We start from the raw sequence: 22,492 nt of genomic DNA, 5'->3' as shown, positions 1-22,492 counted from the left end.
CCATAATTTTTCTTTCTCCCTACCACTTATTCTCAGTAGCTCTCACTTTGTTTGAGTCTCAACTGAGATTCTTATCTTCCCCCCAGGTCTTCTCCTTCTCCTGACTTCCTATCATTTAAACTATCACTAAAACCCAGGTCATCTCTGACTCTTTCCCTTTCCCTCATTCAGGATTTATAAATCAACCAGTCTAATCCTTTTACTCCAGATGATAAAATTGAATCCCAGACAAGGGAAGGTACTTATTTATGAAATAAGTAGTTGAAGGAAAATTTGAACCCAAGACTTCTGACTAAAATCCAGGGCTCTTTCTCTTATGCCATACTGCCAAGTATCACTGATTTTCAAATGTGTATGTGGTGAAGTGGGAAGAAGCCAAGAGGCTCAGTTGACTTTTAGCTCCAATCCTGTTGGTGACTTGAGTGACAATCTGGTCTTGACCAGTCCATGCTTGTTGTCTGACTTACAGATACCACCCATTGCCATACCATAACATGGTTTGTTGAATTCCTACTTGGCCTTTTTTGACCTAACTCAAAAATATGCCACCTTTTCCATACCTGGGGATAGAGCACAAGTAGATGAGGAGCTTGGTGACCTCTCTGGCTGAGCACCATGGAGCATCCCACGCTGAGCCACCTGCAGTCACCTGGAGCAGATGCCTCCCTGTCTTGTCTTGGTTACCTGTCAGAAGGGGTCAAAATAGAGTTGGTTGCTTTGAGCTTACCTAATTGGAAAGTTATTCTAAGGAGATCAAAGTTTAGGATCAAAAGATAATAGATTTAAAGGGGCAGCTAGGTGGCGCAGTGGGTAGAGCACTGGCCTTGGAGTCAGGAGTACCTGAGTTCAAATCCGGCCTCAGACACTTAATAATTACCTAGCTGTGTGGCCTTGGGCAAGCCACTTAACCCCCTTGCCTTGCAAAAACTAAAAAAAAAAAGATAATAGATTTAGAAAGCAATTCTAAAGGGCATTTAATCTAATTCCCTAATCCCCCTATTTTACAAATAAAGAACCCAAAACTCAGAGAGGTTGAGTGATTTACCTGACTAAATGGCAGATATGGGGATCAGAATCCTAAGGGACCTGTTGATCTCTGACTGGAAACACAAGGCCTCATATTGTTCCCAATGATTTTGAACCTGGGATAGGGGTTTAATTACTAAAAGGGGAATTAGTTTCACTCTAGTCCTTAGTTATAGACTGAGAGAGAAAGACAGATTATGAATGAATTGGCGTAGGCCTATCACTACTGATAAAAACATTCCCAAAGGATATGACCAAGAATTTCCTAATCTGGCAAACAGATGCTGCTTGCTCCATCTGCTGTTTGAAATACCGTAGCAATTTGTATTTCTCATGTAAACCTCACCATCATTCACCTTGTATTATAAAGATCTATGGCCCAACATTAGTCCTCAGCTAGACCATGGCATCTTCAGATCCTCTAGCAGATCATGGGAAAACTTGTAACCCATGAGCCATCAATGATCACATTTGGGAAATATTTATTGAATAATTGAAGAGAGCTATTCTAACATTTAACATTCAATCAATGGAATATGAATACCTCAAGGATAGGTTTTTCAGTTTGATTTGTATCTCCAGGCCTAGAAAACATAATGGGTATGAATAAATGTCTGTAAAATTTAATTGAATCAATTAACAAATGCTTTTGATTTCACATCTAGTTTCTTTACAGGCCTTCCTACTTTTGCTCTCTTCCTACTTTACTACATGCCATGAATGGTAATGGAATCATCTTCTTTAAACATTGCTCTGGCCACTCTTGCTCAAAAAGCTCCAATGGCTTCTTATTATCTATGGAGGAAATTCCAAACACCTTTACTTTGAGAATCTGAGGTCAACCTCAATTTGACACTGTCTTATGTTCTCAGCCTCATTTCACTCTAAACAAAATGAACTTCTTTCTGTCTCCCAAAGAAGACCTGTATTTTCCCTGCCAATTACCAGTACTTAGAGAGGGCAATAGTGATAAATGAGAAGAGCACTGGCCCCAAAATCAATGCACCTAGATCTAGGTTCCACTGACACTACTTGTATGATCTTAGACAAGCCCTTCAACCTCCTTGGACCTCAGTTTCTTTCTCTGTAAAATGAGGAGTTGGACAAGATGGCCTCAGATATCTTCCAGGTCCTATGATCTTATAATTATGAATATTCTCCATCTTTGCACTTAGTTTTTGACTTCCTACTTGGTCTTTTTTGACCTAACTCAAAAATATGCCACTTTCCATGAAACTTTCACTGATTTCTATTCCTTCCCCTCAACACCACCCAGACCACCAGTTCAGCTTCTTGACTGGGCCTCAGAGCATCATCTAGGGAGATCTCTCTGCACAGAGCTTGCTTCCCCAGAAGGATGGCTAGGTCAATGGATTGGAAGCACTGTTATTCCAGAGTTCTTAGTTTCAAAGTCTTAGGTTATCTCCATCAAGGTCTCAGGGGATATAGTAGTCAGGGAGAAGGGAAAAATCATTGCCACCAACTAACAACCAATTGCCACCTATCAGACAGGCAAGTCAGCCTAGTTAGAGCAGCAGTGCATCCTGAGGAAGAGGCAGGAGGTAGCATTTGCCAGGCAAGCCAAACAACCACCACCATCTCCTTGATCACCACTTCCCCTTCTACCTTGAAGGAGACATCCCATGATCTTGAACCCATGAGCCTTGGGAATAGTAATACTTTCAGCCAAATGACTCCATTCAACACCCTGGAAAACAAGTCATGTGGAGAGAGGTGGAACCTGGAAGCTGCTCCTGAAGGGATTATGGCTATAAGTATGAAGACCTAGAAATGGAAACTTTTGCTACCAGTCTTTGGCATTCTGAAGACTGACATGATTTAATCAGAGGAAATCACTTTTAAAAAGACATCTTGCCATACTATTTACCAATGCTCATGGGACCTTTCCATCTGACTGGTAGCTGAAACCTTCCATCTATGTCATCTCCTCCACTAGCACCTTGAGAGTAGGAATTGTCTTTTTATGTTAATTTGTATTATGCCAGGGCAGTATGCCATCTACTAGGATCTTACCTATAAAAACTCCATTGGGACCTTAAAGAGTACCCTAAAGTTTCCCCAGACCAGCCCAGTAGAAATTAATGAAATAGACATTATGGTCCAAGTAGGGACTCTCTTTTTATTCTCAGTGCTTTGAACAAAATATTTACCACATTATAAAAAAATCATTCATTTATTCATCCCAAAGACCTTTGTCCTTGGACCTTACATTTGTTGTACTTTGTTGTTATTGTTGAGTCATTTTTCAGTTATGTTTGGCTCTTTATGACCCCATTTGGGGTTTTCTTTGCAAAGATATGAAGTAGTTTGCCATTTACTTCTCCATCTTATTTTCTAAATGAGGAAACTGAGGTAAACAGAATTAAGTGACTTTGGCCAGGGTCACATAGCTAGTAAGTGTCTGAGGTTGGATTTGAACTGAGGAAGATGAGATTTCCTCATTCTAGGACTCTAGCCACTGCACACCCAGCTGTCCTGCATTGTACTTTGCTCCTCCCTGATATATTGACCATATTACTTAATGGGTATTGATATTGATATTGCATACTAATTGTTTATGTTTATGGCATAAGTATAAACGTGAGCTTTGTGAAGGCAGGATCTGTATATTATTAAAGTGTTTTCTCTCTGCCAACACTGAACACAATGCTTTGAATATAGGAATTTAATAAATCAAATAATTGCTTTTTATTTAATAAACATTGCTGAATTGGAACTGAAGAAAGACCCCATGGATGGCCAAGTTGGGGGTACCATACTCTTTGGCTATGGTTCCCAGCACCTGAGCTAAAAAAACCTGACCTCTTCTTCTCTGGGGAGTTTGTATTCAAGGCAGGCAGAGAATTAAAAACCATCTCTATCTGCAGCCCTGTGATGACCTGGGAGGAAAAGCAGGGGAGATGTGGTGTTGGCGACATCGGGGAGGGAGAAGGAGCAATTTACAGGTCCTGCTTTCTATATTTATACTTGCAGATTTTCAGTCATGAGATTCATGTCATGTAATTTCCTGTTCCCGGGAAGACTGCCGCGTCTGTTGCCATTATCCTCCCTGTCATGAGGTGTTCAGCTTGGAAGCCATCAACACCCCATCTGTTCAGCCAGCAAAACTGCTGTTGGGCCCTGACCTTCGTAAGCTGCCCTTGGCCTTCTTGGCTTGACGCCCTCCGTGCTACTGGCCCTCCTCAACAGGGGCCATGGCAGGGTTGCCTGACCCCCTCTCTGGAATTCTCTCTCTCTCCCCCCCTCCTTCTCTAAAAAAATAGCCAAACCTTTGAATCACAGTGTGGCAGAGCTAGCAAGAGCCTTAGAACAATAATAATCATCAGCATCTCTAAAGCACATTGAGGTTTGCAAACAAATATTACCTTATTTGATCTTCACAAAAGTTCTATGAGGTGAGGTATTATTATCCCCATTCTACAGAGAAGGAAATTGAGTTTTGAAAGATGTCAAGCATCCAGGATTTCAAAGCTAATTAGTGTCTGAGAAAGGATTCGAATTTAGGTCTTTTGTTATTCTACACCAGTCTACTACACTTCATGTCCCTCAGATGACTAGGAAATAGAATGTCAGAGCTGAAGGTGACCTGAGAACACAGACTGCCAGAGGTGGCAGTGATCACATTTCTAAAGCCCTTTAAGATTTATGAAGAGTTTTCATCATCACAACTCTGTGAGGCAGCTAGTAAAAGGATTATTATTTCCATTTTAAAGCTGAAGAAAAAGGGGATCATCTGGGGTACATGACTCATGCTGCACAGAGTGTAGCAATTAGTAAATGTTTGTTCATTGATTATGCAAGGTCACCTGTGGGGTAAGCAGCAGGTCCTGGGTCTCAAATTTGGGGCTCTTGTCTCTACAACATGACTCCTCACCCAGAAATGGACTAGTCCTTAAGGGTCACTTAGGCCAATGCCTTGCTCCTGCAGATTAGGGGAGACTTGCCATGAGCACCAAGCTGGCGACTCCTCATCTCTAAGGTCAATACTCATTCCACCATACTATAAGGTCTCTCTTTCTTTCTTTCTTTCTTTCTCTCCTTCCTTCTTTCCCCTTCCTTTTCTTCCTTCCTTCTTTCTTTCCACTTCCTTCTTTTTTTCCTCCTTCCTTCCTTCCTCCCTCCCTCCCTCCCTCCCTCCCTCCCTTCCTTCCTTCCTTCCTTCCTTCCTTCCTTCCTTCCTTCCTCCCTCCCTCCCTCCTTTCCTTTTCCTTCTTTTCTTCTTTCCTTCCTTCCTTCTTTCACTCTCCTTCCTTCCTCCCTCCTTTCTTTCCTTCCTTCCTTCCATCTTGTCTGTAACATTTTATAACCGTTAACCCTTTGAATTGTTTATTTATAAATCAGCTTGGCATAGTGAGAAGTGTTAGACTTGTACCAGACTCAAATCCTGCCTCACACACTTATTAGCTAGTGATTCTATATTTCTGTATTATAGATTTAATTTATAGATTACAGCAATAAAATATTTTAAATGAAAAATAACTTTTCCAAAATAAATGAGGTACTTTTCTGTGCCTTAGTTTCTTCATCTATAAATTGGGAATAATAATAATAGCCCTTTACCTCACATTATTATTGTTTAATCATTTTTCAGTCATGTATGATTCTACTTGAAGTTTTCTTGGCAAAGATGCTGGAGGGGTTTGCCATTTCCTTTTCTATCTTATTTTTATAGATGAGGAAACCAAGGAAAACAGGGTTAGGTGACTTGACCAGGGTCACACAGTAAGAGACTGAGGTCACATTTGAACTTAGGTCTTTTTGACTTTAGGCCCAGTGCTCTGGTCACTACCTCCTAGTTGCCCTATGCCATCTAGCTATCCTTCACAGTAGTAAAGTGAGGATCACATGGAATAGCACATCTAAAGTTCTTTGAAGACATTAAAAGCATTACAGAAAAGCCAGCTATTATTATTGTTTATCATTTCCCTTTGGATTTGTGGAAGGTCTCAGTAGGAAAAAAAGTTGCTAAATTTGGAATCAGATGACTTGGGTTCAAATCCTATTTTTTCACCTTACCTAATGAAGAAGTTGGACTAGATGATCTCAAAGGTCTCTTCCAATCTAAATCTAGGATTTTCTGATTTTAATTCTTCTGAGACCTTGGTTTTCTATGACTTATAGTCATTTAGCTCTGATGGGGCTTTTGATCAGTCAACAAACCAACAAGCATTTATTAAGTATTTATTTTGTACCAAGGATGATGCTGGGGATCCAAGCATGGTTACTTCTCTCAAGGAGCTCACATTCTAATTATGGACATTCAAGAGATAAAGTTCTACAAATCAGTCATAGTTTGTTATGACTGAAAACATAGTTTTGGGAACATCCTGTGCTCAGCTCAATATACCCCCTTAGTAACTTGATTAAAGAAGGAAACAATAATATATATACTTCAATAAAGATGTCCAGAAATAGAGTAGGCAATTCATACTGTGGTAAAAGGGGGGGGCGGTCTAGAGCAATGATTCTGAAACTTTTCAGTCTCAAGATCTCTTCAGATTTTTAAAAATTATTGAGACCTTTGGGGCAGCTAGGTGGCGCAGTGGATAGAGCACTGAACTTGGAGTCTGGAGGTCCTGAGTCCAAATCTAGCCTCAGACACTAACTACCTAGCTGTCTGACCTTTGGCAAGTCACTTAACCCCATTGCCTAGCAAAAAAATAATTATTGAGGCCTCCAAAATGCTTTGCTTATGTAAGTTAAATCTGTTAGTATTTAAACTATTAAAATTAAACCTGACAACATTTTAAAATATTTATTATTTCATTTGAAAATAATAAATTGCCTCATTACATATTTATAGAAATAAAATTTTAAATGAAAAATAACACTACTAGTGAGAAAAGTGGAAAGTAAAATCACTTAGTTTTTCTAGACCTCAATCTCCTCCTCTGTGGAATGAGGGAGCGGGACTAGATGATCCCTGAAATGACTAGATCCCTGATCCTATGAGAGGTAGTACCTGAGGTAGGCCTTGAAGGAGGGGGAAAAATATAACAGAAAAGGTAGAGCAATGGGGAGGACAGCATGAGGTCAGTGAATTGTCTTCCAACTTTCCTCCTTCCACCCCCACTCCCTTGCCTACCCCATTCAGTGGAGCAGTACCTGGCAAGCAAGCTATCCCTGAGAGTAAGATCTCAGCCTTCAGATCCCAAGCATGGAGCTGTCGCTCAGAGAGGGTCTCTAAAAGTGCAGAGTCTCTTTCTGGGAGTTCCATACTCGAACTGGATTTAACAATGGAACTCTGGGTGGAGGAGGTTTCCCCGACAGATGGTTTGGTCTGACTGGAGCCAGCTATGTGAAAAAAAAAAGAAGAAAACCACAAAGTTTTCTAATGAGTGTATAGGAATAGGTCGCTGCTTCAAGGAGGAAGTTTCTGTTTTTCATAACAAATGGGTGGGCATGAATTTTAAAGGAATCAGGAAACCACTTTACCAAGTAGGCACTGACTGGTCTCTGGGCTTTTTTTTTGTGCCAGGCTGCTGAAGAAGATAACTACAGGGGGTGCCTTGGTGCCTCTGAAGGGCAGCAAGGTTAGATAAATGTGACTTTCTGAAGGGCTAATTATTTTTATGCCACTCTAATCTTCTTTCACCTCTAGCCAGAGCTTTGGGCTTCTCAAAGTACTGTGTACAATTAAGCACAGAATTCAATCCATATCATATCATACATTGTACTGTTAGATTTGGAATCTGGGTCCTGATCCACTTGCTGTCACTTTGGAATGAGGTGGTGTGGTCCAATAAGATAGAAGGAAGAATTTGGAGTCAGACAGACCCATTCTAAACTTGCCTCTCACATTTGAAAGCTGTGGGGTTGTAAGCATGTCACTCCAATCTCTCTGAACCTCTGTTTTCTCATCTGTGAAACCAATCTCACAGTGGGATCATAGGTTTGCAGCTGGAAATAATTTCAGAGGTCAGATTTTCCAACCACCTCATTTTATAGAAGACAGATTAAGCACCGAGCCCAGAGTCAGGAAGACCTGATTTCAAATCCAGCCTCAGACACTTCCTGTGTGACTCTGGGTAAATCACTTAACCTCTGTCTGCCTCAGTTTCCTCAACTCAGAATGGGACTAATAATAGCATTGATCTCTCATTGTTATTGTGGGCATCAAATGAGATATTTGTAAAGTACTTAATACAGTGTTTGTAACAGAGTAGTCATTAAATACTTGCTCTCTTCCCTTACCCATACAGATAAAGGAACTAAGGCTGGATAGGGTAATGACTTCTGGCCAAGGTAAACAGGTAGTAAATAGCAAAGTTGAGATTTGAACAGGTTCTTGGAATCTATATATACTCTTTCCACTAGACCGAAGCAATTGTGAGGCTCAAATGAGCCTCAAGTGAAATAATGTATACATAGTTTAAATGTTGTATAAATATGAGCTATTTACCTTCAGGTAACCCTGACCAAATTGTGTTTTGAACTCTGGGATTCATTTTTCTTATCAGTAAAGTGAGAGAATAGGATCAGAGGACCATTAAAGTTTCTTTTCTAAATAATCTGTATACCAGGGATAATAGTGTTTTTTTTTTTTCTGTCAAGAAAGGTTATTATAAAATCCCCTCCCTATCTCCCATATCATCCCATAGAGTTATTTGTGTGTAGTATTACCTTTCCCCAAGAATTTTGCTCTGCTCATTTTGGGGGAATAAAGAGAAGTCATGATTTTCCAGGGTCCATTATGTAGGTGTGCGACTTTCTCTGGGGGAGTAGGGTCCTGTGAAGAGGGAGATTGTTTATGCCCTTTAAGGAATGAGAATTTCTGATTAATTGTGGGGGACCCAGACCTAGAGAGGATTCTAGCAGAACCAGCTGAGGACTTGAAAAATTTTAGGTAACCTTGCAAGCCCATCTCTTCTGTTCTACTTTCCTGGTGTACCACTTTGTGAGCACAGGCTGTATGAAGTTGGGGAGAGGAAGCCCGACTGGGGCTGCTTCTGGGCTGTGACTTATCCAAAGGTTCCAAAGTTGGTTCATTCTTTGAGATATCTGATTCTTCCTTGATAGCAGTCATCAGACCTGAACTGAAGTTCACTGGGTTCTGAAGAGCAGCCAAGTAGGACTCACGGTAACGACATCTTGAGTTCTGGAACTGAGATCCATTGAGCTTTCTCCTCAAGCATGGTGTACAGGGTCCATCCTCAGAACTCTCTGGTTTCCCACAAGTCCATTTTTCAGACCCTGCTGGGAAAAAAGGGGCCCCATTAACCACTGATGGAGATGGTGTCTTCTGGGTAGCAGATACCATCTGATTTGTCAATGGTTCTTCTGTATCTGAAGAAATGGCTTCACTGGGATTCACTGCTGAATTATGTGGAGAACACCCTCTCTTCTCTTTGGAAATCTTGAGGAGATCCACATAATCCCCCTCTAGGTTCTGGTTGATCATTTCATCTGTGCTAGGAGCAGTCAATCTGCAAGATTTCTTCCAAGATTCTGTTTGTTCCACTTTAATGAGTCCTGGATACTTGTTCCTGTTTGACTTCCAGGATCCCGTATCTTTATTATTGAGTATTGGCTGAGAGTTAGTAGTGCTGGGGAGCTTTAGATTGCTACTAGTCATTGTCTGGAGCACCCCTCTGGGAGTACTCAAATCTAGTGCATCCAACTGGAGAGACACTTGAGAGGGAGAAGGATCATTCACTGTTGGGGGTTTACTGACAAATTTGGGGGCAGTTATTTTTATCCAAGGCACAGGAGAAACCCCTTTTTCTGTGGCCACCAGGCAGCTATGTAGAATTCCTCTTTCGGGGTCTTGGTTGAGACCCTCTAGCCATTCCTTGGTGAATAGAATTGGGTAAGACGACTCAGGAACTGGTCTTTCTTCCACATTTCTCAAGTCCTTGGAAAGGCATTTAACCATGATGCAGACAGACTGTTCTTCATGGGGTTCTGCTTGTAAGTAGAAGTCTCCCTGACGTAAGAGGAGGGGATTAAGTGGTGCAAGGTGAACCACAACCTCTTCTCCAAGGCATAGGGGCCAACCCGTGTGGAGGAAGAGGCAATGTGAATATGGAGCCTGAAGAGAGAATACAAAGAAAGTCAGTGAAGCAGGAACTAGGAAGCCTTGAACTAGAGTTCATTTCTTTCACTGTTCATATTGAGAAGAAATATCTGATGGCAAATGCCAATTGATTTGCCGGGGAAGAGAAGGGCTATGTTAGAGAAGTGTTATTCTTTCTGCCTGATATTTACTCTAAGTTCATCCATCAAGGCTCAGCTCAAATCCTATTTCCTCCAAGAGGACTTTCCAGGCTACTTCAATTTTCATTGATTGCTCATATTTTTACATATTTTTTTCATTTATAATGTTTGTAGATGCTGTGTGTGATAGAGCATTGGATTTAAAATCAAGAGATCTGGGTTTAAATTTCTACTCTTAATACTATCTATGCAACTAAAGGCAAATCAATCTTTCCTGGTCTCAGTTTTCTTCTCTATAAAATGATTAAAGTAAATATGTCTGAGGTACTATCTAGTTCTAAATCCTGTTGAGGCAGAGCAGCAGTTTTGTTACCAGCAAGAATACAGATTGAAGTCATCTTATAGCTCCAGTCTTTTTAGTGAAGTTCCTTGGGTGGTAATTTCACAGGACATAGGACATGGGAGGGGGAAAAGTGTGGAAAGAAATTTAACTGCTTTAAGTCAAATCATCATGGCAACTAAGAAAGACTCTAAGGAATTCACAGGATAAATTTAAGATGCCCAACATTTTCTCTAGTAGACCACAAGGTATGTTTGTATCATAAAAGGGGTAAAGATAATGTTTGAGACTATAAGCCAAAGAAGCTGTGACACAGATGAAGAATGGTTAGTGAAAGTAGAGGCAATGGCAGCATAGCTGACTGATAGAGAGCAAGGTGACAGTATCATTAGAGGACATTGGCAGTTCTCTGTCTTTGAAGGTATAAGCTATTCCTTGGTCACATATACTGTCTATGTGAGAGACCTTCTATGTGATTTCCCTGGTCATGTGCATTCTTTGCATGTATCCCCTTCTTCACTGGTGGTGTGGTAATCTAGGGTAGAGAAGACTTCTGTATCTGTGCGTATAGGAAAGATGGGGAGCTTCCTTATTACATATTTTGCTTTTTTTTTTAGTTAAATGCCTTTTGCTTTGAACTTCTGTGTCCTCTGATAGAAATGGTAATGGAAATGTATATATATATATATATATATATATATTGACTCTACTTGTTTTAAGGAAGAGCTTCTAATTTTTTTGTGGGGGGAATGGTAGGTAACAATAGTAACTAAAAAAGAAAAAAGAGAAAAGAGCTTCAAGAAAACATAAAATACACATAAGGGAGTAAAAGGAAGATCAGCATGGAATATAAATAAGCAGGGTAGTTTTGTTATTATAACAAATCAAATATATACCCCCAAAACCTGTATACAATGTTTCCAGTTTTATATACAGTTCTCTTTTCTGTTCTTTCTATACTGTTGATAATGTTTGGTTATGTTTGTTAGGTTCATAATAAAAAAAGAAAATTAAAAATTGTTTTTTCAAAAACAGAAACTTATTGATAATGATTCATAAGCTATGCTTGACCACAAAGTACCTCAAACCTGGTAAAACTTTTTAAAGGTTCACATTTGAGGGAAGTCTGGGGTACTATGTTATTCTATGAATGTATGACTCAAGAGTTAAGACTTTATTCTATAGACTAGAGTTTTCCAAACTTATTTGATAGTGGAAATATTTTGACACTTGAAATGTTTTAATGGATCTATAAATTTTATACTAGGAGTGGGAATGTAGTTCAGGGAATCTCCTATGATAAAAATGATTTAGATAAATTTAGGGTCAGAATAAGGAATGTTAAACTTGTTTTTATATCTCTCAATAGCAATGAGTAATAAATATTTAAATTCATATATAATTTCATGTTTAATATTTTAGGCTAAAATATTAACATCAATATTTCTTCAAAAATCCCTATTCATAGTGATATAGGACATGATCATATCTCATCTTCATTTCTATCAGTGATGTAGGATATTATCATAGGACTTACTTCTAGTGGCAAAGGATACAACCCACCACAATTTCTTCATAGAGCAAGCATCATTTAAATTTTGTTGATTGCTTTCTATTGTCTATCACAGTACTTGGCCCCTAGTAGATACTTAATAAATTCTTGTTGATTTATAGATTGAATCGCTGTTTACATTTTTATAGGATAAAATCCAATCACCAACCCCCTTTCCACAATGGATATTCCAAAGATTCTCAAGCTTCCCAAGAGCACCCCTTCCCAACCTCTCAGATAAGGTACCCCATACTTAAGCCAAAAAAGCAGACCATTTGTCAAGATCTTCCCTCATCTTATACTCCTCCTTTACTCCAGTCTCTAATAAAGAGGTAGTCCTTTTCTATTTCAAGGCAACCTCTCTTATATGTGCCTTTGATTCCATCCCCTTGACTTTTCAAAGAAAATTGTCCTCATTATTTTCCTTACTCTCTCTTTGATCTTTTCCTTCCTCCTGGTTCTTTTCTTGACTCCTAAAATCCCTCATGCATCCCACATTCTTAAAAACTCTCATTTGAGTCTCCCTTTTCCCATTCATAGGAACTTTCTGAGGAAACCATATACTTCTATTTGTTTTCCTTACAATCTCTTCACTTTTCTCTTCTGTAATCTGACTTCTGACTTAATTGAAAATGTTCTCTCCAACAGGGAAGCTAGGTGGTGCTGTGGTCAAGTGTGGGGCTTGGACTCAAGAAGACTCTTCTCGAGTTTAAATTCAGATTTAGACACTGTCTAGTTATGTTGATCCTGGGCAAGTCACTTCCACTCTGTTTGCCTCAGTTTCCTCATCTGTAAAATGAACTGGAGAAGGAAATGGCAAACCACTCCTGTATCTTTGCTGAGAAAATCCCAAATGGGATCATGAAGAGTGGGATTATGATATGATTGAACAACAATTAATCATTATAATATAATAATAAATAACCATTATATTTAATATAATTTATAACAGTAGTGCTTAAAGGTTTGCAAGGAACTTTACAAATATTTCACCTGATCTTCACAACATTTCTGGGAGGTAGGTGCAATTAATCTTCTTTTTGTAGTTGAGCAAACTGAAAGGATAAATCACCTGCCAGGGTCACATAGCCAGTAAGTGTCTAAAGCCTGTTTGAACTAATATCATTTTGCCTCTAAGCCAGACACTTTATGGCTTCCTTGTGAGGGTTCTGTGACTTCTGAGTCAAAAAGGCCCATGACCTCTGGCACTCAGAAGATATTTTTAAGGATTCATTTTTTCTGTAGTAAAAAAAAAACAGTACAAAGCACACACACACACACACACACACACACACACACACACACACACAAACACACACAGACACAGACACCCCACTACCTCTACCGCTACTACCACCACCACCCCTTGGGAACCCAGACAGGTACTTAGAGAAAGTCATTCATGTAACTAGACATTCTTAGAGGTAGGTATAGTTCTCTATCCCTACAGAGTTCTCTCTCCTGGCTATATTGTTTTCTTGTTCTCCTTCCTGACAGCAGAGTGGCTTTGAAATATGAAGGTCACTCAAAAATAATGGCTCAGAAATCTGCTTTATGTAATCTGCCTATAGACAGCCCCAGGAGGGGAGAAACCCTTATAGGGCTATTTTGGCATTTATTCTGTCTTCATGATTGTGATAACAGAATTCCTCCCTGGTTTACCTTCCCTGAAAGGATGCAATTTGGCCTTTTTACAGGAATCTGGAGGGCAATTGGAATAGGAAGAGGAGGGGGGTAGGAACTGGCTCCTACCAGCTAGAACATAGACATCCTTCTTCTTTTTATAACTGTGCCATATGGTAATTAGAGTCTTTATTTCTGTTTATTGTTCATTGGCCACATGTGAATCAATCATGTTGGCAATCCTATAAAACTCAAAACCTGTCCTGAACATCTTAGTGTACTCATAGGAGGATATGGATAAGTTTTGCTTAAGATGGGAAGGCAGGGATGAGTTGTAATCTGCATTATTGAGATCATAGATCTATTTGAGAGTGTGAGTAGTCCTCCCAACTCAAGACAATTCTTGACTGACTTTCCGGTGCTCCTACACACAGTAATATACTTATAAATGCTTGCTAATTGACTGATGGATCACACTCCCAACATCTGTATGATTACATTTATTATCATTCCACTTCTCCTTCAGCCTTGTAACCCCAAACATTGCTCTTCATTCACACTACACCCCAATCCCTCAACTACTCAGTTTTTTTCCAAGCGACCATCCCTGTACTAGTTACACTATACTCCTTTCCCCATCTTTTTTTTAGGTTTTTGCAAGGCAAAGGGGGTTAAGTGGCTTGCCCAAGGCCACACAGCTAGGTAATTATTAAGTGTCTGAGACCGGATTTGAACCCAGGTACTCCTGACTCCAGGGCTGGTGCTTTATCCACTATGCCACCTAGCTGCCCCTTTTCCCCATCTTGACCCTTTGATTTCAACTGGATGTGGTCCTGTTCTCTGAAGTATCTTCCCCTTTCTCATGTTGCTGAACTTGTCCTGCCAAACCTCAGCCTTGGATTACTCCCACTATCTGCTGCCTTCACTGCTACACATACATGCTGGTAGGAGAAATCATGTAATTATGATAACTGGATCCATTACAAATATATTTTGTATAACTTCAACTGCATCCTCATGGCTGAAGGCATCTTTTTACATTTGCCTATTTAACTCACTATCTCTCTCACCATAGGACTCTTTCAAATCCTTCCATCTTTCCTCAAACCTTCCATGGCTCTTCCAATTCCTACCCTCTCAGTTGAGAACTTTGATTCATATTTACTTAAACAATTGAGGTCATTGACCAAGAGCTACCTCTTCTTCTCCTCTCCTCATCTCAAGTCACCCAGGTGCTCTTTGCTACTATCCAGTGGTAGGATTCAAATAAATTAACAACAGGTTCTCTACCCTAATGACCATTTTAAGTATACAAAAAGATATACCAAAAGATAGTTTAATATTTCATGCATTTAATAAGAATAAATAAGACCAAAAAAGAAGTAGACAAAACTAGATTATGTTATAATACTCATAGTAAACAAACATCCTTATAGAGTAAAAGCAGTCATGTGACCACAGCAGCCAATGTTGGAACATAAGCAGAACCAAAACTCATTCTACCTGTTTAACTCTTTTTTTCTTCTACTTCCATGACTTCGAAATGAGTGAGATTACCTTTGAAATCTATATTTCTATTGGTTCATTGTGTCCCAGCTTCCTATTGATTTCACCATTTAGGAAACACCAGCACACTCATAATGTCTCTGGGGATTTTGGGGCATACACAAAGTGGAAACAAATGACATCTTGTCACCCCCTAGCTGTTTGGCACTTTTTCTCTTTATGTTATATGTTTGTTCACTGGAGTAACAAAAATGAGGGAATTAAATATGGTATTTCATTTAAGGTAAAATTAGTTTCAAGAAATGAATAAATAAATATTACAAACAGTTTTGTGAAATTTTTTCATGTACAGAAGGAATGAACATTACTACAGGCATTTAGAAAACACTGTTGCACAAATGAACATTAAAAAAGAATAAAGAATATAAGTTTGTGATTTCCATATTGGGTGCCTTACCAGGCACCCACCTTAAAGAGAACCCTGATTACAAGTGCCATTTTAGCAACAAGTTCCCTGAACTCAACATAAAATTAAGTTCTGCCAAACTGATGTGAACCAGCTAAATTCTACCTATCTACTATTTCACCCCATGTCTCACATGAAGAGGCAGCATCTCTCTTTGCCAAGCTCAACCCCTCTACATCCACAAGTGATGCCATTCCATCTCATCTTCTCCAGCAGATTGCCCCTACCCTCACCCCCAACTGTCTTACTCATTTTTAATATATCCCTGAATACAGATTATGTTCCTTTTCAGAACTGACTGTGTCTTTCACATTTTCAAAAATCACTCAATTGATCTATCTCCACTAGCTATTGTGTCATCTTTCTCCTGCCTTTTATGCTTAAGCTCTTTGAGAAGGCCAGCTAAAATAGATGCCTCCATTTCCTTTCCTCTTTTCTTTCTTCTTAAAACTATAGTCTTCCTTCCAATCTCATCAATGATTCTTTCCAAAGTCACTGAGAATCTCTTAATTACCAAATCTAATGGTATTTAGCCTTCTTGACTTCTTTAATCTTTAACACTATTGATTGCCATCTTTTTCTTGACACTCTTTTCTCTCTAGGTATTTGAGTTATTTCTGATATTGTTCTCTTTTGATTTTCTTCCTGCTAATCTGACTGCTCCTTCTCAGGCTTCTTTGCTGGATCTTCATTATGTTAGCTAACTGTGGACATCTTTAGTTCCATCCTGAGCCTTCTTTTCTTCTCTTTCTATACTACTTCATTTGGTCATATTGTCAGCTTACTTCTGTGCTGATAATTCTTAAATCCTAATGTCTCTGTTGGACAGCTAGGTGGGTCAATGGATAAGGTACCAAGTCTAATGTCAGGAAGACTCATTTTTTGTGAGTTCAAATCTGGTCTCAGACATTCACAAGCTGTGTGCCCCTGGGAGAGTTTGCCTCAGTTTCTCATTTGTAAAATGAACTGAGAAGGAAATCTCTACTCCAGTATCTGTGTCAAGAAAACCTCAAATGGTCATGAAGATCTGGACATGGTTGAAATGACAGTAATGATGTCTTTGCTTTTCTCTAGTCTCATATCTCCAATTATCTATTAGACATTTCAAACTAGATATCCTATAAGCATTTTATAATTAACATGTTCAAAGCAGAAATTGTTTTATTCCTCCTCAAACTTTTTTATCTTTTTAACTTCCCTATTACTCTTGAGGGTAACACTATCCTCCCAGTTACTCAAGACAACTGTTCACTTATTCTTACCCTCTATGTTTAATCAGCTGTTGAAGCTTCTTGATTGTGCCTTAGATATATCACTTAAATATGCCCCCATCTTTCCTCTTTTACTGATACCATCCTGGCATCATTCCTCATTATCTCATATTTGGACTATTATAATAGCTTCTGGTTGGTTTTCTTGCCTCTACTAAAATTATTTTTGACTCAACTGTTAAAATGATCTTCCTAAATCACACTTAATGCCCCCTTCCCTCCCCCAATAGATTCCATTGTTTCCCTATCATCCCCAGATCAAATATAAAACCCTTGGCTTGTGGTTCAAAGTCCTTCATAACCCCAACCTCTGCCTGTCAACACCTCATCACTCCCCCCTCTCCCCACCACCCCATAAACTCTGTGATCTAGTGACACTGGAGTCCCTTGATGTCCTTCCTCAAGACTGAATCTTCAAACTCTAGGCATTTTCTGTGGCTGTCCCCCAAATTTTAATTGCTCTCCTTCCCTCATCTCTACTTCCTGGTTTTCTTCCAGGTTTAGCTGAAATTCCACCTTCTACGGGAAGCCTTTACCAAAATTTCAAAATTCTAGTGCCTTCCCTCTATTGATTATTTCTAATTTATCTTGCATATCATTTGTTTGGACATAGTTGTTTGTATATTTTCTTTCCCATTAGATTGTGAACTTCTTGAGGGCAGGAATTATCTTCTATTTGTAGCCTCAGGACATATCTTAGTATTTGGCATATAGAAAAAACTTAATACCTATTTATTGACTGTTTGGTATGGGAGTGACCCCAAACAGTCTTGCTTTCAGTTATTGATAGCTCTTCAAAAAGGGGTTCTCCTTCACTGGAGGAATCAATTCATCTAGTTCTCTCCTTTCCTTCTGCCTTTGGCTCCAAATAGAGGCCACTTGCTTATGATTTTTTTTTGTTTTTTTTAAGGTTTTTGCAAGGCAAATGGAGTTAAGTGGCTTGCCCAAGGCTACACAGCTAGGTAATTATTAAGTGTCTGAGACCAGATTTGAACTCAGGTGCTCCTGACTCCAGGGCCAGTGCTTTATCCACTATGCCACCTAGCTGCCCACTTGCTTATGATTGTTAAGAAAATCTATGGTTGGGTCTTGAAGGTCAGCCAGCATCTACTCCCTTTGCTTCTGGATCACAAGTAATGAGCTGAGGACCAGTGAGGAATATTGTTGACACTACCACAGACACCTGAATGTGGCATTTTTTCTCAGTCATGAGCCAAGCAGATACCCCCTATGTTTCCTGCAGATGCTCACCCAGCCTTTGTAGGATCACTAGTGTCAAGGCAGGAGGAGAAACAGTGTTCATTGTTCATGGGACAGAATCCTGTGAGCTTCACAAGATTTCACAAAACAGAGGCCTAGATAAAAATATAACAAAAGAAAGTGAGAAGGATAAAATAGTGTCATAACGATCTAGAGAGAAGAGTCTCTCAAGAAGCTGAGTAACAGTGACAAAAGCTGCAAAGGTGTCAAGGTAGATAAGGACTGAGAAAAGGATATGGCATTTAGGAGTTTATTGACAGCTTTGAAGAGAACTGTTTCAATGAAAGAGTAAGTGGTGAGGAAATGGAGGAACCTATTGTAGATGATTTTCAAGAAGTTATAAAAAGTCCAGAAGGAGGGGGACAGAGGAAAGATGGCAGCAGGAGAAGAACCTCTCTTAGGTGCTCTCTCTCTCTCTCTATATATATATATATAATATATTTCAAAACTTATAAAATAAGGACTCTAACTGAATTTTCAAGAGACAGAACTCACAGAGAGATCCAGTAAAGTAATTCTCCAACCCAAGGTAACCTGGAAAATAGCAGAAAGGCTCTGCTCCACGGGGTTAGAGGGGCAGCCCACCAGAGTAAAGGAACTTCAGCCTCCCAGAGGCAGCCCCAGAGCACCTGGGAGCTGCAGCTCATGGCAGTGGGGGCAGTTTCCTGGCCTACACTCGGGGAGCACTGGGTACAACTTGGAAGATGGGGGGGAGAGGGGGAGCCTCTGCCAGAGCCAGCCCATGAAGCCCAGCCCTCAGGGCACTCAGTGAGCAGCTCAGATCCAGGAAATAGAAGCAGGCAGAGCTGGTAAGCAGGAGCCCCCAGGCAACTGAGCTTTGAGTGCTCAGCACACCGAAATTAGGAGAGAGGAGAGAGACTTTCGAGGTCTGTCTTCTGTATCTGGAACAGGACTCTGGGGCTCTGACAACATTCAGATCCTGATCACAGCTTAGGCCCCCCACTATAGAACAGCAGCCCCCCCACCTCAGTCTCATGACAGAGGGGTGCACTTGTGGTCATTCACAGACCAGGAGGGAAGACAGAGTCTCACATACAGAGATCCTTGTGGGGAAGTATGTCGCAATAATACTCAAAACCTCAGGAAGCATCCCAAAACCAGGCACAGGCTGGGGAAATGAGTAAACAGAAAAAAGAGTAACACCACTGAGGAATACATTGTCTATGATCCATCCCAATAAGGATCAAAATATTCAATCTGAAGATGAGGAAGTACAAGCTCCTGCATCTAAAGAATGCAAGAAAAATGGAAGTTGGGTTCAGGCTATGACAGAGCTCAAAAAAGATTTTGAAATCATGTGAGGGAGATAGAAGAAAAATTGGGAAATAAATGAGAGAGATTCAGGAAAAACATGAAAAAGAAGTCAGCAGCTTAGTCAAGGAGATCCAAAAGAATGCTGAAGAAAATATCATGTTAAAAACCAGCATAGGTCAAATGGATAAAATAGTTCAAAAAGTTATTGAGGAGAAGAATGCTTTAAAAAGCAGAATTGACCAGATGGAAAGAGAGATAAGAAAGCTCTCTGAGGAAAAAATCCTTCAGAGTAGAGTGGAACTAAAGGAAGCTGCTAATTTTACGAGACATCAAGACACAATACTTCAACACCAAAAGAATGAAAAATTAGAAGAAAATGTGAAACATCTCATTGAAAAAACAACTGATCTGGAAAACAGATTCAGGAAAGATAATTTAAAAATTATTGGGATTCTTGAAAGTCATGATCAGGAAAAGAGCCTTGACATCAATTTTAATGAATTCCTACAGGAAAATTGCCCAGATATCCTAGAAGCAAAGGGCAAAATAGAAATTGAGAGAATCCACTGATCTCTCCTGGAAAGAGATCCAAAAACAAAAAACCAACCCCCAGGAATATTATAGCTAAGTTCTGGAACTCCCAAGTCAAAGAGAAAATATTACATCCAGAAGGACACAATTCAAATATTGTGGAACTGAAGTCAGGATCACACAGGACTTAGCAGCAACTACATTAAAGGCTCGTAGGGCTTGGAATATAATATTCTGGATGGCAAAAGAGCTATGAATGCAACCGAGAATCAACTACCCACCAAAACTTAAAGTCCTCTTCCAGGGAAAAAGATGGACTTTCAATGAACCAGGGGAATTTCAAATGTTCTTGTTAAAATGGCCAGAGTTGAACAGAAAGTTTGATCTTCAAATACAGGACTCAGGTGAAGCATAGAGAGTGGAGGAGAAGGGTAAAATATGAGGGACTTAATGATGATGAACTACATGTATTTCTGCATAGAAAAATGATACTGATAATACTCATAAGAAACTTCTCACTCAATAGAGCAGGTAGAAGGAGCTTTGATAGATGAAGCACAGGAGAGAGCTGAATTTGAAGATATAATATATTGTAAAAATGGAGTCAATGACTAAAAGGGAAATGTAATGAGAGTAAGGGAAAAGAGAGCTGGAATAGACTAAGATATTTCATATAATAAGATTTTTTATTACAATAAGTATTGCAATGATATGAGGGGGGGAAGGTGAGGGGGAAGGAGGGAACCTTTGCTCTCATCAGGGGTGGCTCAGAGAGGAAACAGCATATATATTTAATGGGGTATAAGACATCTAGAGCAAGAAGGAGAGAAGGAGAACAGGGGGAAGGGAGGGCATGTGAGTGATGGAGGAGAGGGTGGACCACAGGGAAGAGTGGTCAGATGTAACACATTTTCTTTATTACTTCTTGCAAGGGGCTGGGATTGGACAGCCTGTCCAGGACCACAGGGCCAGGTGGTTGCTGGGCCTTAGGGGTGGTATGTGGGCTCGTGGCTTCTTGGCCCCAGGGTAATCAGTCTGCTGCGCCACTCAGCTACCCTACAGCACATTTAAGAAGAGGGACAGAGTGAAAGGAGAGAGAAAATAAAGTGTATGGTAGTGGGGAAGTAGGAATGGAGGGAGCTGTGATCAGCAATGGCAACAGTGGAAAAATATGGAAGTAGCTTTTGTGATGAACTTATGTTGTTGGAACACAGACTGAAGCACAATTATTATTATTATTATTATTATTATTATTATTATTATTTTGTGCGGGGGTTGCAGGACAGATGGGGTTGAGTGGCTTGCCTAGGGCCTCACAGCTGAGTGATTGTTGGGTGTCTGAGGCCAGATTTGAACCTGGGTGCTCCTGGCTCCAGGACCGGTGCTCTGTCTACTGCTCCAACTGGCTGCCCCTATCATCATCATCATTATCATCATTATTATTTTATTTTATTTTATTTGGTTTTTGCAGGGCAATGGGGTTGGGGTGGCTTGCCCAGGGTCACTCAGCTGGGTGATTGTTGGGTGTCTGGGGCTGGATTTGAGCTCGGGTGCTCTGACCACTGTGTCACCTAGCTGCCCCTATTATTATTTTTTTATTTTAATTTTAATTTTTCCTCTTTACTTTATTGCTCATGAGAGTCTATATTTTGGGGGGAAGGGGGTATTTATTCTTAAACAAGAATATTTTAGTAGTGTATAAAAAATCATTTGTACAAAAATAAAATAAATACAATTTTTAAAAAAGTCCAGAAGGAGTCAGGGGGGAGAAACAGAATAACTGCTTTCCTATTTCATTCAAGTTAATATACATTTTTATTTTAAGGAAAATGTAAATGGTAGAAGTTTAAGGTTTTAATATAATATGATTTTTGCACTTTTTTGTTTGTTTAAATATATTGATAATTCATTCCCCCTCTCATTTCACAACCCTCTCTAGTATCCAGGAAGCCACAGAAATTTCAGGGATCAAGCCCTCATGATCCATCAAGACTGTGGTCAAGTTTTTTACACTATCCATTCCTAAGTCAACTCTCTAAGACAAAAGTTCTTAACTTGGAGGCCTGTGAACTTATATATAAAATCTTAATAAATGTTTTTCAGTAGGTTCCTTTGTAATCCTACCATTTTATTCTTGTTGTTCAGTTGTTTGGTAGTCATTTCAGACTCTTAGTGATTCCATTTGGGTTTTCTTGGCAAAAGACTGGAGTGGGTTGCTATTTATTCCTCCATCTCATTTTTACAGATGAAGAAACTGAGGCAAACAAGGTTAAGTGAATTGCCCAAGATCACACAGCTAGATCAGCTTTAAACTTAGATCTTTTCATGTCAGTGAGGTACCAAGTTGTCCTATCACTAAATTACATAATCCTATTGAGGCAACAAGTTGGTGCAATGGATAGAGCACTGAACCAGTAATCAAAGAGATCTGAATTCAAATCCTGCTTCAGATAGCTAGCAGCTGT

General features: G+C 39.7%; 1 protein-coding gene across 2 annotated transcripts in view; it reads right to left on the bottom strand.

Moving 5' to 3' along the window:
- The window catches only part of KIAA1755 (KIAA1755 ortholog), an 81,518-nt gene that overhangs the window by 42,918 nt on the left and 16,108 nt on the right, over positions 1-22,492 (bottom strand). Inside the window, exons 2-5 of one of the 2 annotated variants that reach the window (XM_074211907.1) lie at positions 18,213-18,316; positions 8,671-10,078; positions 7,153-7,341; positions 561-684 (exon numbers count right to left, since the gene is read on the bottom strand). In XM_074211907.1, the coding sequence (XP_074068008.1) occupies positions 561-684; positions 7,153-7,341; positions 8,671-9,922 (1,565 nt within the window). In that variant the 5' untranslated portion in view covers positions 9,923-10,078; positions 18,213-18,316. The remainder of the gene's footprint in view (positions 1-560; positions 685-7,152; positions 7,342-8,670; positions 10,079-18,212; positions 18,317-22,492) is intronic. The other variant, XM_074211906.1, reaches the window with a different exon arrangement.

The sequence above is a fragment of the Macrotis lagotis genome, chromosome 1, assembly GCF_037893015.1.
Source record: "Macrotis lagotis isolate mMagLag1 chromosome 1, bilby.v1.9.chrom.fasta, whole genome shotgun sequence".
Lineage (NCBI taxonomy): Eukaryota > Metazoa > Chordata > Mammalia > Peramelemorphia > Peramelidae > Macrotis > Macrotis lagotis.
Note: the sequence above shows the minus strand (reverse complement) of the source record. Positions and strands in the feature narration are given on the sequence as shown.